The sequence below is a fragment of the Canis lupus genome, chromosome 9 (genome assembly GCF_011100685.1).
Source record: "Canis lupus familiaris isolate Mischka breed German Shepherd chromosome 9, alternate assembly UU_Cfam_GSD_1.0, whole genome shotgun sequence".
NCBI classification, from domain to species: domain Eukaryota; kingdom Metazoa; phylum Chordata; class Mammalia; order Carnivora; family Canidae; genus Canis; species Canis lupus.
Window position 1 is genome coordinate 20,795,735 of NC_049230.1, and position 16,208 is coordinate 20,811,942.

Genomic DNA, 16,208 nt, shown 5'->3' on the forward strand with positions numbered 1-16,208 from the left:
TGAGGTTGGGTTTAACCTTAATTTAACAGGGCACCTGGGTGGCTCAATAGTTGAGCGTGTGCCTTTGGCTCAGCTCGTGATCCCGGGGTCCTGGGATCGAGTCCCACATCCGGCTCCCCGCAGGAAGCCTGTTTCTCCCTCTGCCTCTGTCTCTGCCTCTCATGAATAAATGTTTAAAAATCATTAAAAACAACTTTAACGAATTTATTGAGCACCTGCTAGTGGTAGGCTCTGATGCAGGCCTTTCCTGACATCTTCCCCCATTCCCTCACTATGCCAAAAAGGTAGGCCAGATTCTTCCAGGTTCCAGCGAGCACCTTGCCTTTGCGACGTTACTTTTATTTTATTTTAAGATTTATTCATTTATTTATTCATGATAGAGGAGAAAGAGAGAGAGAGAGGCCGAGACACAGGAGGAGGGAGAAGCAGGCTCTATCCCGGGAGCCCAGGATGACGCCCTGGGCCAAAGGCAGGCGCTAAACCGCTGAGCCACCCAGGGATCCCGTCACGTTACTTTTAAAACGTCAACTTCCAAAAAATAAATTAAAATAAAATAAAACAAAACAAAACATCAACTTCCAATGCCAATGAGATTGTGACCTCCATTAAGGTAGGGACCCTGTTATAACCTTGTATTTTCAGAATTCAACTGTCTGGCACATAGTAGGAGCTAAATAAATCGTTGTTAAAGTTTAAATAGTTAAAAGTTTGCCCTAACTACCCACACGTGTACACAGGAGTACACATAAAAGTGGAGAAATGTGAATAAGGTCAGTGGATCACATCAGCATCTATTTTTTGTTGTGTTATGGTACTCAAGGCTTTTAAGATGTTGCCACTGGGGGAAACTGGGTAAACGATAGATGGGATCTTTTCATTATTTCTTACAACTGTCTCTGCATTTACAATCACCTCGAAATAAAAGTGTAATTAAGAAAAGATGGGCAGCCCGGATGGCTCAGCAGTTTAGCGCCGCCTTTGGCCCAAGGCTTGATCCTGGCAGCCAGGGATCGACTCCCAGGTCGGGCTCCCTGCATGGAGCCTGCTTCTCCCTCTGCCTGTGTCTCTGCCTCTCTCTCTCTGTCTCTGTCTCATGAATAAATAAATAACATATTAAAAAAAAATTCAATGGAGGAAAGGATAATCTTTCAACAAATGGATAGCCATTTACCAAAAGAAAAAACCTTGCCTCACCCTATTACAAAAATTAACTCTGAAGACTTCAATGTAAAAGGTAAAATTAGAAAATCAGAAAAAAAAAAGTAGGTGAAAATAACAAAGCACAGGGGCACCTGGGTGGCTCAGTGGTTGAGCGTCTGCCTTTGGCTCAGGCCGTGACTCCAGTTTGAGGATGGAATCCCACATTGGGTTCCCCGGGGGAGGCTGCTTCTCCCTCTGCATATGTCTTTGCCTTTCTCTGTCTCTCATGAATAAATAAATAAAATCTTAAAAAAAAAAAAAGAAAATAGCAAAGCACAAAAACATGAAAAAGGAAAAAATAAATTTGACATAAAGATTTTGTTCTTCAAAAGACACAGAAAAAAATTAAAAAGCAAGATGCCTGGCTGGCTCAGTCAGTAGAGCATGCCTCTATCGATTTTGGGATTGTGAGTTTGAGCCCTGTGTTGAGTGTATGTAGAGATTACTTTTTCAAAGTAATCTGTAAAATGAAATCTTTACAAAAAAAAAAAAAAAAGAAAAGAAAATTAGGCAAACTACAGGCTGAGATAAAATAAAATATTTGCTAAATGTATATCTGAGGGTCGCCTGGGTGGCTCAGTCACGTTAAGCATCTGCCTTCAGCTGGGGTCATGATCCCAGAGTCCTGGGATTGAGCCCCACATCAGGCTCTTTGCTGGGTGGGGAGCCGGCTTCTCCCTCTGCCTCTGCCTACAGCTCCCCCTGCCTGTGTGCGCTCTCTCTCTCTGTATCAAATAAATAAATAAAATCTTAAAAACACACACACACACACACACACAGTTAAGGGGCACTTGGGTAGCTTAGCCAATTAAGCATCTAACTCTTGATTTCACCTTAGGTCAAGATCTCAGGGTCATGAGATGGAGCCTCTAGTTGGCTCTGCGCCTAGCGAGGAATCTGCTTGAGATTCTCTCTTTCTCCCCCTGATCTTGCTCGCTTTCTCTCAAAAGTAAAATCTGTATTAAAAAATAGTAATAATATTGTGTGCTTTTTGACAGAATACAAAGCACGCTGTGATCTTGACAGCATCACAATGAAGGATGAAAAATAGTTTTTCTATTTTTTTTTTTCTGGGTTCATAGATGAAACAATGAGACTGAGAGATGTGACAGAGCTTGCCTAAAGCCACATCACCAGGAAATAGGTGAACTGGGCTGGGGCCCATGCCTTACATAGGATGGGTTAGGGTAAAAAGCATTGGAATTAGTTCCCAACCTGTCCCAGCCTTTTATTAACTAGACTCTTTATGTTACCTCGTTATATGGCCTTCTTTTTCTTTTCTTATATCCTATTGTGAAATATAACATAGGTGCAAAAACGTATATGAAATGTACGTATACAGTTTATTAAATAATTATACAACGAACACCCATGCAACAACCTCAAAGGTAAATCGAGAGATATTGCCAACTGGGGGCTCCCTGTGAGACCCCTCCCCAATCACAGTCTCATCCCTGCCTTACCCCCTCCCCAGCAACCACCTTCCTGGTTACTATCCTGGTCTGAGCCCTCATTGGCTCCCTCCAGGATTACTGCAATATTCTTCTAATTAGGTCTCTTCTACCTTTGCCTCCTTCCTTCTCAGCACAACAGAATATTCCTTTTAAGGGACACCTGACTGGCTCAGTGGGTAGAATATGTGACTCTTGATCTCAGGGTCATGAGTCCAAGCCCTGTGGTGGGTGTAGAGCTTACTTTAAAAAAACAAAAAGTCAAAAAAATAAAGTTACCCTATTAAAAAAATATTTCTTTTAAAATACAAGTCAGATCCTGTCACTCTGTGTTCAAAACCCTATAGTGATCCCCCATTTCATTCAGAATAAAACCTACTCTCTCTATCACTTCCTGTGCTCTGGCCACTTGGCCTCTTAACTGTTCCTTGAATAGGGAAATAGTAGACATGCTCCTCCTAGGGCTTTCACTCTGAGTGTTCTCTCAGCCCCAAATGGTTTGGAATTGGTCTGGAATGCTCCCTCCTGGCCACTTAACAGATCCTTTCCCCTCCTTCATGTATTTGTTCAAATTTCTCCTTTGTAATGAGACTTCTCCCAACCACTGTATTTAAACTGTAACCTATTAGCCCTTGTTTTTTGCTATTTCCCCTGATAAAATGTGAGCTACACAAGGCTGAGCATCTTGGATTGTTTCATTCATTGTTCCTCAAGTGCTTAGAATAATACCTGGTTGCAGGTGTTCAGTAAATATGTATTGAATGAAAGCACGAGAGTCCATATTTCTTGTGATAACCATTTCCTTGCTTTTCTAGGTACTTTTCCCACCTATGTATCCATTCCAAATAATATAACTTAGGGTTTGTTTGTTTTAACTCTATGTAAACTGAATCATCTTGTACACATACTTTTTATGCTCCACTTTCTTTTGTTCAACATTATGTTTTTGAGATTCATTCATGTTGTTGCATGTGGCTGCAATTCATTCATTTTCCCCTTCTGTCAAGTTTTTCCTTGTATAAATGATATCTCAACCTATAAACCATTCGACTGTTTAAGGAAATCTGGCCTCTGCCCAATTTTTGGACAATCTCACAAGTATCTTTGGGCACGTATGTGTATGAGATTCTCCTGGGTCTATCTAGGAGTGGAGTTGCATGGTCTCTGTGTATGTGACTCTTTAGTTTTACTGGATAATACCAGATGGCTTCCAGAGGGATGCAAACATCTGCCCTCCTGCATTGCCCATCTGCAGTATGGTCACCTTTTTGGGCCTCTGTTGCTCCTGTATTTCCTTTGTAAAATAAGAGAATTGGATGAAGGGATTTCTGAGATCTCTTTTGATTCCGATGTTTTGTGATTTTATGATCAAGGAGGCCTAAATAAGCAGCAGTCGTGGCTGCACGTCCTTGAGGCAGTACCTAAATTATGAAGGAGGGAGACAAGTGCACCTTCAAGCACCCTCTGGTGAGGCACAGTCCTAAACTCTAAAGACTGGTGTCGGGATCCCTGGGTGGCACAGCGGTTTAGCGCCTGCCTTTGGCCCAGGGTGCGATCCTGGAGACCCGGGATCGAATCCCACGTCGGGCTCCCGGTGCATGGAGCCTGCTTCTCCCTCTGCCTGTGTCTCTGTGTCTCTCTCTCTGTGTGTGTGACTATCATAAATAAATAAAAATTAAAAAAAAAAAAAAAAGACTGGTGTCGAGGAGCACCTAGGTGGCTCAGTCGGTTAAGTGTCTGCCTTCAGCTCGGGGCATCATCCTGAGGTCCTAAGATAAAGCCCTTCATTGGGTTCAGTGGGGAGCCTACTTCTCCCTTTCCCTCTCCCTCTGCTGCTGTGCTCTCTCTTGCTCACTCTCTCTCAAATCAGTAAATAAAATCTTAAAAAAAAAAAAAAGAGAGAGAGACTAACATCAAAGTAGAGACTCTGACCCTCATGGAGACTGGCAATTCTCATTTGTATACCGTGATTTCTGTTTCTGCCCACCCTTGTGAGAATTTCCAAACAGAGAACATGGCAAAGAGAGACAAGAGGCAAAAATAATGAATTCATTCAGAGAGAAGGATACACATGTCAAGTCAAAATCAAGGGTAAGTGATGTGTGTGTGGAAGGAGCTGTGCAGGTTCTGTCTTAGGACAGGAAGTGGCAAACTGTCTTCCTACGGAAGGCATCCTGAAAGAGGAAAAGAGGAGGGAATCTCACAGGAAGACACCTGGTGAGGATGAGGCAGTGGCAATTTTTAGAACAGGGTGAGTGTTGAGCTGGGGACAGACTCTGGGAAGAAACCAGGCAAAAGCTGCTTGGTCTGGCTAGAGAATATTTCTTGTGCACAGAAGCCGGTTCTGGCTGCACCTCCCTTGGAAGCTTCCCCGGGACACATAGGCTCTTGGCCCTTGGCTCCAATTGAAGGCTGCTCGGTGCTGGGCAAAAAATGAAAGTTGCAGGAGTGAGAACCTCCCTCATGCTTCAAAGGGCAATTCATGATGGGCCTCTGCTGTAAGCCCCTGTCTCTGGTTGTCACAGGGAGACAGGTGGGTTTGTTTGTTTGTTTATTTATTTATTTTAAGATTTATTCATGAGAGACACAGAGAGAGAGGCAGAGACATAGGCACAGGCAGAAGCAGGCTCCCTGCAGGGAGCCCGATGCAGAACTGGATCCAGGACCCCTGGATCACATACTGAGCTGAAGGCAGATGCTCAATTTCTGAGCCACCCAGGTGTCCCAACAGGTGGACCCTTGGCCTGGCTGCATCTTGTCTGTCCTCCTCTGCTCTTCTATAATTTCTTTCCTTTATTCACATGTTCATTTCAGCATTTATTCAGTCATGTGTACAAGGAGTGTCTAATGTGTGCCTAGCTCCATGCGAGGCACTGGGGATGCCAAAAGGAACGAGTCACAGTCCTGGGTCTTGAGGAGCTTCCAGCCGAGTAGGGAAGAGTCACTGGATATGACTCCTCACCTTCCTCCTCACCTACTAGTTGGTAGTGGACAGGGTCCAGAGAGTCAGTTACTCATTTGCAAAATGATGATGATGCTTAACTCAAGAAGTTGCTGTGAGGCATATTCATTAGCATCCGTACCTTTCATATAGTGTTTAATGAATATTAACTAAGATGGATTAACATCTAGAAGGGAGTCACTAGGTAGTTCTAATGCTACTGTGGTGGAATGTCTGTAGCCTAGATGCAGAGGTAGTGCCTATATCCTTCTGTATCTGGTGACATAGACTTGTCTTCCAGCCCTATCTAAAAGAGGAGGGAGGTGATTCAAATGGCAAAACAAAAGAGTTTAGGGCTTTTAAGTCAGAGAATAGGAAGGTAAGAAAATGGGGCCCAGACTGATCGATCATTTTAGAGCAGAAGAGCTTCTGCAGGAGCATAGAGGAGCAATGCTAGTTTTTCCTGGGGGAGGTTGAGAGTTGTTGGGGAAAGACCTAGCATTGAATCACTCAGAGAACTGAAAAATCCCAGTGCTTGGTTGGCTCATGGACCCTCTGGCTAGCACCTCTCCTCCCTCACTCCCTGGACAGCTCCTTTCTTGTTGCTCCCACACAGGACGAGTCATATTCGGGTCCAGCAACACCTATATGGGGGACTTACCTTCTCAGCAAGTATTTATTGAGTGTTTACTATGTACCAGGCCCTATTCAAAGTGCTGGAGACACAGCAGTGAAGAAAACAAAGAGCTTCATCTTTGTGTACAAATGCCCCTATATCTGAAGGATAAATTGTTAGAAGTGGAATTGCTGGGACAAAAGCATGTGCATTGAAAATTTTTATTGATATTGCCGAATAGACAAATGTTCTGTTACGGTTTATATTCTACTTAGATGACGGAGGGTATCTTTCTAACTAGAGGGATAATTGCTACACAAGTGATTCCTCCTGACTGTACTCTTCCTGCTAGCCCCAGAACACCTTGGGGGGTTGCTGTTCCCTGAGGCTAGAAATGGAGTACCTTTTTAGGAGATGTTTTCTTTATCTACCGAGGGGTGACCCTTTGAGATTTGTGCTTTTGGGGAAGATTCTTGATAGGGTTGGAGCTCAAGCCACATAGAAGACTCTCTAGGAGCAACAACAGAGAGGAGATGAAGAGTTGTTCTTTCAAAAGGATGACTGGAAAAAAAAAAAAAAAAAAAAGGATGACTGGGAGGAAAGGAACCAGAAAGTGACATTTGGGATCATTTGGATCATTTGGTCCAGGCATGGGCAGCAAGTTTAGCTGCCCCACTCCTGACCACAACTGGATTGGGGGAAGGAAGGCTTCCCAAAGTTTTTGTCCACAAGAATGTCGCAACATTGTTGCAGTGTCAGTATGACCAGGGGCTTGGCAGGGGGCACAGGCCTGGTGATTCTCTGCACACTGGGCTGACCCTTTCACCTGACCTGGCCAGTGCTCCATTGGTTCTCCTTCCTGGAGCTAGGTAGCTGTTAGGGTCAGTGAGTTGCTCAGGAGACCTGCAGGACTGGGGTGAAAGCTCCAGAATGTCAGAGCAATAGATACATGTCCTGGCTTTCAGGATTGCCTGATTTCAAATATTCTACCCCACAAGTTCACTGGCACCTGTCAGATCTGGTGTCCTAGTTTTTGGTTTGGAAAATAGCCTGTCTCACAGGTAATGGAGAAGGAGGCAACAGTTCATTCATCCCAGCATGGAAGCTGGGATGGCGGGTAAGGGGAAGCAGGAGACCTGCAGATACAGCTCTAGCCCCATGCTAGAATCTCCCGGTGAATTCTCAGCTCCACAAGGAGGTGAGGTGAGTGGGACGCAAAGCGGTGTGACTGGCACCCACTTAGCCCCACCCGCTCACCCCATTCCCGCCCTATCCCACATTAGGAGTTCTAATCTCGTCTCTTAATCTTGCCCCACCGGCTCATTGGAGAGGGCCCACGTGCAAATGCAAATCCAGCCTGCCACTGCTACTTAAAAAAGCGGGTCTAAGCAACTGGTTTCAGTGTGGCCGATTTTAGGTGGCCGGGATACGGACGTTAGTCTCTCCCAAGGGGAGAGAAGAGGGAGACTCCAGGTCTCCAGAACTGCGCTACAGCCCATTCCGCCAACCCCACCCCCACACCGCTCCCTTCAGAGTGGCGGTCGGCCCAGCCCCTAAGTGATCAGGCCACGGCCCCCCGCCCCGTACGTTCTTCTCCAGCATAGACCGGCCCATCTCCCCACCCGAAGCCCCGCCCCAGCCCCGCCCCCAGCCCCTCCCCGGCCCTGCCGGCTCCCGAGAGGCGGTGCCGGCCAGCTGTCTGGACGGACGCTCCAGGTGGACTACAAGTCCCAGCAGACCCTGCGTCCCTCCCCCTGGGGCGGAGCTATACCGGGCAGCGAATTGGGAGGAGCCCTGGCGCTCAGGCTAGGGAACGCGTGTGACCAATCGCAGAGCCGCTCGCTCCGTGTGCCGATGGGGGCGGGGAGAAGCCCGCAGGGGCCCGGACAAAAGCCGGATCCCGGGCGTCTGCTGGAGGCTGGAGCGCTCCGGGCATTGGGCGGTGAGGCGGGGCCTGCGGAGGGAGCGCCGCGCACGGACTTTCGCAGCGAGGTTAGTGGCGGGCTGCTGCCGTCGCGAGAGGGACCCTACCTGCCCCGGGAGCTTCCCGCCTCCCTCCCCCAACCCGGAACCGCCTTCCCCGACGCCGGCTTGGTGCTCACGTGCCCTCCCTGCACCTGCCTGCAAGTTCTGGGGGTCTTCGCTTTAGGTTAGCCTTCGCTCCGAGCCCCGGCTGGTGGCCGCGTGTCGGCGGCCCCACCCCCACTCCCCCACATTCCAGTTTCTGGGAATTTGCACGCAGTGAGCCGTCGTCCTGGCTGCTTCTCCCTCCGCCACGCTGCCTTTGCGCTATCCGGGCGCCCCTCACCCCGACCGGGGGCCAGTCCTTGAGCCTCTTCGGGCTTCAGCGGGCTCCCTTGTGTGCCCATCCGGGTCTCCCCACCGCACGCGGGGGACGGGAAGTAGGAAGAGTGGTGGCCACTCGCCCCACTCCTGCCCGGGCTCAGGCCCTTCCTCAATTTTTTATTTTTTAATTTTTTTTCCTTCCTCAATTTTTTTGTGAAGAGTCGACCGAGTCCCGCGCGGAGAAAGTGGAGGGAGCGAGCGGGATGCACAGCCTTGGCAGCCACGCGGGGCCGGGTGGTCCCACGGTGCCCGAGGCCTGGCCTCGCTGTGGGGACCTGCCTGTGGGGCAGCGGGTAGGACCCTCCTCGCTCTGGAAGTGCCTCCGGGCCCAGCCTCCAAGCGACAGATGGCCAGAGTGCCACTCTCCCTCCCCACCTCAGGCGCTGACGCGGAGCCTGGCCAAGGCTGGGTCCTGAAGGAGCCTCAGGATGCGGCCGCCGCCCTCCTGTAGGGCCTGGCTGAGGGCCAGACCCAGCGCCAGCTGCCCTCCAACCTTGCCAGATACTGTGCAGTACCCAGGAGTTCGGCCTTTGGGAGTCCCCTAGGGTCTGCCTGGCAGGGCAGTTTTAGCGGGAAGGAGCAGTGCATGGCACAGTTTGGCCGGCCAGCCTACTCCCTCCACCCTTTGACTTTGCTCTTGCAGCCGGCTCAGATCCTTGGATATCTGAAATACTGGGTGAGGAAAAGCTGGTAGACCCCAGCTGCCCAGGGCTGGTAACTTTCATCTCTGAGAGAACTTTAACAGGTTGGGCCAAGGTGACAGGAAGAGCCCTTGGACACCGGGTAGCTGGTGTCTCCACCCGCATTCTGACACTATGCTTGCTGCAGGAGGGGACCCTCACAGAATTCTGCTTCTCCCTTTTCCTCCAGGAATTGCTTGTCCTCTCAGAAACAAAAACCACACCAATCTTATGGATACTAACCTAAAAATGAATGCTTTCTGTCTTTCCCAGACAGAGACCCTAAGTAGCATCCCCAGTGGTTCCTCTGCACTGGCTGTGTCCCAGGGGTACATTCCTGGGGGATGAACTCCTTTCATTCAGCCTTACTGTGGGCTGCCTCACCCCTCAGTGGCTGCTGTGGATGAACTCAATCCTGGGTTGCTTACCTGTCTACAGAAAAGACCCCATTCAGCACATAAAGTCCTTCCTTTGAGGGGGGAGAAAGAGAGTGAGTGTGTGTGTGTGTTCAGGTTCCTTGGCATGATTTCCCCCGAATGATTTACTTGGTATTAGGTGACAGTTCCTGGGGCCTCAAAGCAGACCCCGGGGGTCTTAACTCTGTCCTAAAACCACCTGTCATCAGTTTGACCACATAATTCAGCCCTTGGGGAGTTGGTGGCCTGGATTCCCAGATCCAGATTGGTATACACTTGATTTGGGGCGGGGGTGGGGGGTGTTTGTTTTGTTTTTTAACACTTTATGTCCCATTGTCACTAGAGCAGATTCTCTTAAGTGATGGTCTGTGGTCATAATCAGAAGCGCCTTGAAATGATATGCACAGTCAGGTAGGGGCACATTTTTCTGGGCTTTAGGTGCTCAGGAGTCTGAGACCTCAAATAGATGAAGAGCCGTGGCCCTAGAGAGACTACCAAGACCCCCCACCCCGAATGATTAAATTTTTGAGCTTTCTCTACCCAGTCTATTCCCTGGGTTTGTGAGCCTTACCCTGCATTGGTGAATATGCAAAGGCCAGATACTGTCCCTACTGTTACTCTATCATATAAATCCTGCCTGGGCCTTGAAAGGCCCTGCCCCATCTAAGCCACAGTGCTCTGGTGGCATCTGTTGTTTTGGTAAGATGGCAAATATGTTCTATCCTATATTGTGCCTGTGTTGTGTCTCCCCCCTCCCTCCAGGACCCTGTGGAAATGATCTCTTGGGTCTGAGATTTGATCTGGGGCTCAAGAAAGTTGTGATTTTTCAGCTGCAGAACATCTCTTTTCTCAGCCTTATCTTTTGTCTGCTTTGGGAGGTGCCAGGTTTGGGGGGTCGTTGTTCTGGGAGTGTCTATCAGACTGCTCTCTGCTGGGGAGGCTTAGCTGAGGGGCTCCTTCCTCCTGGAGTTTGTGATCACTGGTGCCTGATATGTCTGAACTGCTGAGGGTGGTCAGCAGCTGTGCCCTCCTTTCCCTGATTCATCTGCCCTGGGTTATATACTCTGTTTGGGAGGGGGGTGGGGGCAGGTGTACCCATCTGATTTCAGGACCAGTTTTTCTGGTCTGAAGTCAAGAAGGTTGGGAAATGGAGCTGGAGTGGGTGGGGGGTGGAGGACTGTGGGACACTGGGGCTGGTTGAGGCATCGCCTTCGGAAACATGTCGAGGAGGAGCCGGAAGTCATCCCAGGGGAAGGCTAGAAAAGGAAACATTTCTTTTGAGCCCCTTCCCAACTACCCCACTTTGGGCCAGACACCAGACTGAAAGCACCCATTGTGCTGAGCTGGAGACTAGCTGGGAGGCTGAGGGGGCCAGCCAAGCCAGAGTGAGAACCTGAAGCCCCAGCCTGGTCAGTTGGGAGGGAGGTGGAGTGTGGCCTCTGGAACTTTGGCCTGTCCTGAGCTGGGGATGGAGACCAACCTTCCTGGGTATATAACCCAGCCAGGCCTCTAACTCTGCCCTCCTTTATTTGAACGACTTTTCTTCTCCAGCAAACTCAGCAGCTTCAGTTCTGGATCTTTGTGGGAGAGATTGGAGTGACTTTTACTGATCTGGACAAACTCTTAGCATGAATGATGGTTTCCTTTCATTCCCTCCCCCCACCTCTCATTCCTTTCCCCAACTTGCTCCTGTCACTACCCATGAGAGAATGGGTGTTTCAGGACACAGCAGTGGAGTGGGAAAATAAGGAGATTGTCATCACAGACTCTTCTGTGAGGTGAAGGGGGGGCCACGGCCTGGTCCTTGGAGAAATGGTCTTTTCTCTAAGGCTGAGGTGTTAGGCGTTTTCTGGGGACCAGGAATAAGGATTTGAGTTCAAGTCCTGGGTCTCCTGCTTATTAGTTTGACTTTTGGGGCTAGTTATCTTAATTCCTCTGAACTTTTATTCCTCAACTAAGAAAGAGGTGAATTTCAGTGTACTTCCCAGGGTTCATGTAAGATGAGCGTCTACATGCATGTGACCAAAGATGACTTCTGGCTCCTTCCCCAGCTCTGGCTCAGTTAGAAGTGACCAGTACAGAGCGGTCCCCAAAGAGGCCCCTGGCTTGCTCTAAACTAGCTGCTGGGTGACTCATTGGAGCGGGTGGGATGCACTGAAGGTCACTGTTCCCCTGCCCTGTGTCTGCTCTGAACTCAAGGGTGGGAGCCTAATGTCCTGGGAGAAATAAACTCTGAGATGACTCTTCCTCTTTGCTCCTTCGGGACTTGATCCTGCCTGAGGTTAAGTAAACTCACTTGCCTGGCTCTCAGCCTGGTTGGTGATGAGAGTAAGTGTGTGAAGTGGGTGAGTCTGGGCGTGGGGGGGATAAAACCTGTAGGGGGAGTAAGGGTAGCATTGCACAATTCTGGCTGGGCGCCCCGTAGGTCACAGAACCAAAGGGTGTGTTTCCGTGTCTGTGTGAGACCTCGAGTGTGACCAGTACTCGGGTTTGGGTCACACACTGGTATTCCTGTCTCCCCATCCAGCTACCTTTTACTGCAAGACGAATGTGAGTTGGTTTGCTGAGAAGAAAGTAGAGACAGGATTGAGGCCAAGAGTCCTGGGGGAAAATACCACCTTTGTTTTTCTCCACTACCTTCTCTCCCATCATTTCCTGATCCTCCTTCCCTGCTGTCAGAAGTGGTCATTAAGATCTCCCTTCCATCCCTCCGACTGAGCCAGTTTTCTTTCCCTCTCTTGAGAAGCACTAAGATCTGATGTTATTGTCTGGGGGCAGCTGTATACTGATCTGTTTCCCCTGCCCCTTCCTACCAGCTCCTCTTCCCCCAACAGGTAGAGCGGGTCCCTCTGCAGCCATGTCGGCAAAGGCGATTTCAGAGCAGACAGGCAAAGAACTCCTTTACAAGTACATCTGCACCACCTCGGCCATCCAGAACCGGTTCAAGTATGCCCGGGTCACCCCTGACACAGACTGGGCCCGCCTGCTGCAGGACCACCCTTGGCTGCTCAGCCAGGTGAGCCTGCCCTCCCCGGGCCCCTTCTTCCAGGCCCAAGGTCAGAGGAAGAGAAAGGATTGGTGTAGTGGAGACATCACAACAAGTCACGTGATGGCATACTGCCCGCATCAATAGACAGTGTGCAGTGCATTGAGTGGGGTTTTGTGTTCTGCTGTGGACCCCACATGTTGAGGTGCCCTCGTAGGAGACAGCACATGGGCTTGGAACTGGACAAACTGGAGTCCAGATTGAAGCTGTCTGTCGATTAAACATGTGGCCTGGAGCAAGCTGTTTTACCATTCTTGAGTGTCTTAATTCCCCATCTGTCAGGTGAGCGTAACACTCACCCTGTGAACAGTACAGAATTAGCAGTAACGTCTGGAAAGCATTTAGTGTGCCACGTGGCACTTGGTAGATGTTCAGTAAAAGTAGGTTTGTGCCCCACCCCCCAAATGGAGCATAACAGGAATGTGTCCACAAGGAAATGTGCTGTGAACTTTGTGTAGAATGGCTGATAGCCTTGGGCAGCTGGCCTGGAGTCTGGGGTCAAGGCTCCTTCATCTGATTCCTTACAGGGCCATTGTTGGGAAGTGCAGACTTCCTGGGTAGGGCCCAGAGAGCAGGACTAGGACCCGCGGCAAGTTCTGGGGGTGTATATTCCCTCCTGCTGCCTTAGGAGATGGTGCCTTTCCTGGCTAGCAGTGTGTGAGAGTGCTTAGGGGCTGCTTGTGGGGCTTGTAGGCAGGATCAAGCACCGGGATAGGATTGATCAGGTCTCTAAGGTCCTTTGTCACCCCAGGGCTCTGTCTCTATTCTTCCTTTTGGATCACAGGTGCTGATCCATATTCTGAAGAGTTCATGGTTCAGTGAAGCTAAGATACCACATAGAGAGGGTAGTGAATCATTCATTCAGCAGGGATTTGGCGAGCACCTACTCTGCCAGGCCCGATCCTGGGCCATGGATGGCTCTAGATTTCTGGTTAGCAAAAGAAAGGTGTAGGCTGGGAGAGGGGAAGGAAGCTTCCAGAAGTTGACCCTGAAGAGTAGGTGCATGGATTAGAAGCCACACAGGCTTTCCTGTGCTTTGGGTCCCCAAACTATAGCCTCTTGCCCTTCCCTTTCCTTGCTCCACATACAAACCCCTCTCATTTCAGAGTTTGGTAGTCAAGCCAGACCAGCTGATCAAACGGCGTGGAAAGCTCGGCCTAGTGGGAGTCAACCTCACACTCGAAGGCGTTAAGTCCTGGCTGAAACCACGGCTGGGACAGGAGGCCACCGTGAGTATGGGGACAGGTTGAGGTGGAGATGCTCTTGTAACAGAAGCAGAGGCGGTCACCTCCAGATCAGTGGCACTGTGGGTTACCCTTCACCTATCCACACTGTAGCCTGGGGAAGGCGAGAGTCCTGAAGAGCTAACTTGAATGGCAGGGCTAATCATGGTGCCCATTCCCAGCTCTGCCATCAGGGAATGGCAAGATGAGCTGCAAAAGTCACCCCAGTACAGTTCACAGCTGGGTGAAAATGGTGTTTCTTTAAAGGTGATCATGGAGATGGGACTCTGAGGCCCATTCTGGGAATTCCTTCTTTCCTTCCTCCTTCCCTCCTTCCCTCCCTCTCTCACTCCCTCCTTCCCTCCTTTCCTCCTTCCCTCCCGTGCTTGCTTGCTTGCTTTTTAAAAATATTTATTTATTTGATGGAGAGAGAGAGTAAGAGAGTAAGCACACAGCAGGCAGAGGGAGAGGGATAATCAGGTTCCTAGCTGAGCAAGGAGCCTGATGCGGGGCACAATCCCAGGACCCCAGGATCATGAGCATGAGCTGAAGGGAAGTGCTCAACCGACTGAGCCACCCAGACGTCCCTGGGAATTCCTTTCTTTTCAGTTTCCAGAAAAGGCATGGCAGCTTGTGACGTGTATACCAAAGGGGGACGGGGGTGGTACTGTTCAAGAAGGGAGATACAGACTGTTTGGGGCCGAGAGACTCAGATGAGACTGTTAATACTGAAGAGTAAATTCAGTTTTTGGCTTCTCCCAGCTTGGTGATTAATGTCTGCTCTGTAGATGAGAGCTAAAGTGAGATATGGTTTGGGAAGGCAAGGAGAGGCTTAGGGATAAAATTGCAGTTCTTCTCCCTCTTAGAAGGGGCTGGAGAGGGGGAGGGGGCTCAGGTGTCCCTGAGACCAGGGAGGGTGTGCTGTCCTGTGACTGTGACCAGGGGTGAGCTATTCTCTTCCTTGGCAGTCCTGGAAGTAGGATGAGGATGGCAGTGGACTGTCTTCCTCTCTTACTGGGCTTTCTCAAATTAGCTCTTCATGGTAATTTCTCAGTTTCTGGCTCTTGGAGTCAAGAGGGCTTCTTTTTTTTTTTTTTTTTTTAAAGAGGGCTTCTTAAAGTCGTACATGGACCTGGAGGCAGAGGGATCTTGACTGGCCTTTGTGCTTGCAGTCGTCTGGGGAGAGGATGGCAAGGTTAGGGGCTGAATGTTTATCTCCAGGGAGGTCCTTAGGCTGGCCCTTGGGAGGGGGATGCCAGCAATGTCTGAGCTGGCAGCAGCGTCAGTCCCAGCAGGAGCGGCTCATTAGCTCTGATGGATCACTGTCTGGTTCCTGACTCAGCAGTGACGCACATGGGCGGGCGGGGGCTTCGGGACACACTGGGATGAGGACTGTCTCGCCTCAGCAGGCTCCAGGGACACACTCAAACTGATTAGCTCTGCAGGTCTGTTATCCTCAGCCAGGAAAGTGTGTGTGAAGTTTTCCCTGTCAGGTTCTCACTCCCTCCCCCTGCACCCATCCCTGCTATTCCCTGGGCCTGGACTTCCATCCTTGGGTGGTGTCTCTCTGGTTGAGCTCTGGGATGGAGTGCCTTGATTTGTCTGGGCTCTTTAATTTGCACGGCTGACGGCAGGAGGGAGAGGACTCCTGTTGTCTGTGACTTTGGGGCTGGGGCAACATTGTCTGCCCAGCTTGTTTGTCAGCCTCTAGATGAGGGAGAAAAAGAACGTATGAGGTCAGTACACTTCAAAGTGTAGCTGGAATGAGGGCAGTGAACGGAAAAGACTATCTCATGAAGACTTCTTTAGCTTAGGGGTCTGTGACCCCATTGCCCTGTTTTGTTTTTGTTTTTGTTTTTCCTGGAAAACCTAGCTCTGTCAGATGTTGTAGCAGTAGTACTTGGGCCCCACCTCCGATGGGACAGCCAGGCGGGAGGAGCAGAGGGCAGTCCTGTCCTGGGGAACAAGATATACTGTCCATCCAAGCTTTATATTCCTTGATCCCCATAGGTTGGCAAGGCCCGAGGCTTCCTCAAGAACTTTCTGATTGAACCCTTCGTTCCCCACAGTCAGGTATGTGTGAGGTGGCTTCAGGCTGGGTCTTCTCCCTTCCTTTGTGTTCGTCAACCCTAAAATGGTAAAAGAAGAAACGAAGCTACTGGAGAAAAGTCAAAGGGACCAGAGTCTCTGAAGCTTCACCAGTGGTCTGAGGGTGCCATGGAGCAGGCAGTCCAGAGATGAAGGAAAAGACTTAGTTTGTAGCAGGGAGGAATCAAGGCTCATAACAGA

At 49.8% G+C, this 16,208-nt stretch overlaps 1 protein-coding gene across 5 annotated transcripts in view; it reads left to right on the forward strand.

Annotated features, from left to right (window-relative positions):
• The first annotated feature begins 8,041 nt into the window (after positions 1-8,041).
• The window catches only part of ACLY (ATP citrate lyase), a 45,289-nt gene continuing 37,122 nt past the window's right edge, over positions 8,042-16,208 (forward strand). For 2 of the 5 annotated variants that reach the window (XM_038547340.1, XM_038547341.1), the window contains exons 1-5: positions 8,063-8,150; positions 8,852-8,897; positions 12,480-12,666; positions 13,803-13,925; positions 15,930-15,992. In XM_038547340.1, coding sequence (XP_038403268.1) covers positions 8,063-8,150; positions 8,852-8,897; positions 12,480-12,666; positions 13,803-13,925; positions 15,930-15,992 — 507 coding nt within the window. Of the gene's footprint in view, positions 8,201-8,851; positions 8,898-12,466; positions 12,667-13,802; positions 13,926-15,929; positions 15,993-16,208 lie in introns of all 5 variants that reach the window. The other 3 variants (XM_038547337.1, XM_038547339.1, XM_038547338.1) reach the window with 2 other exon arrangements.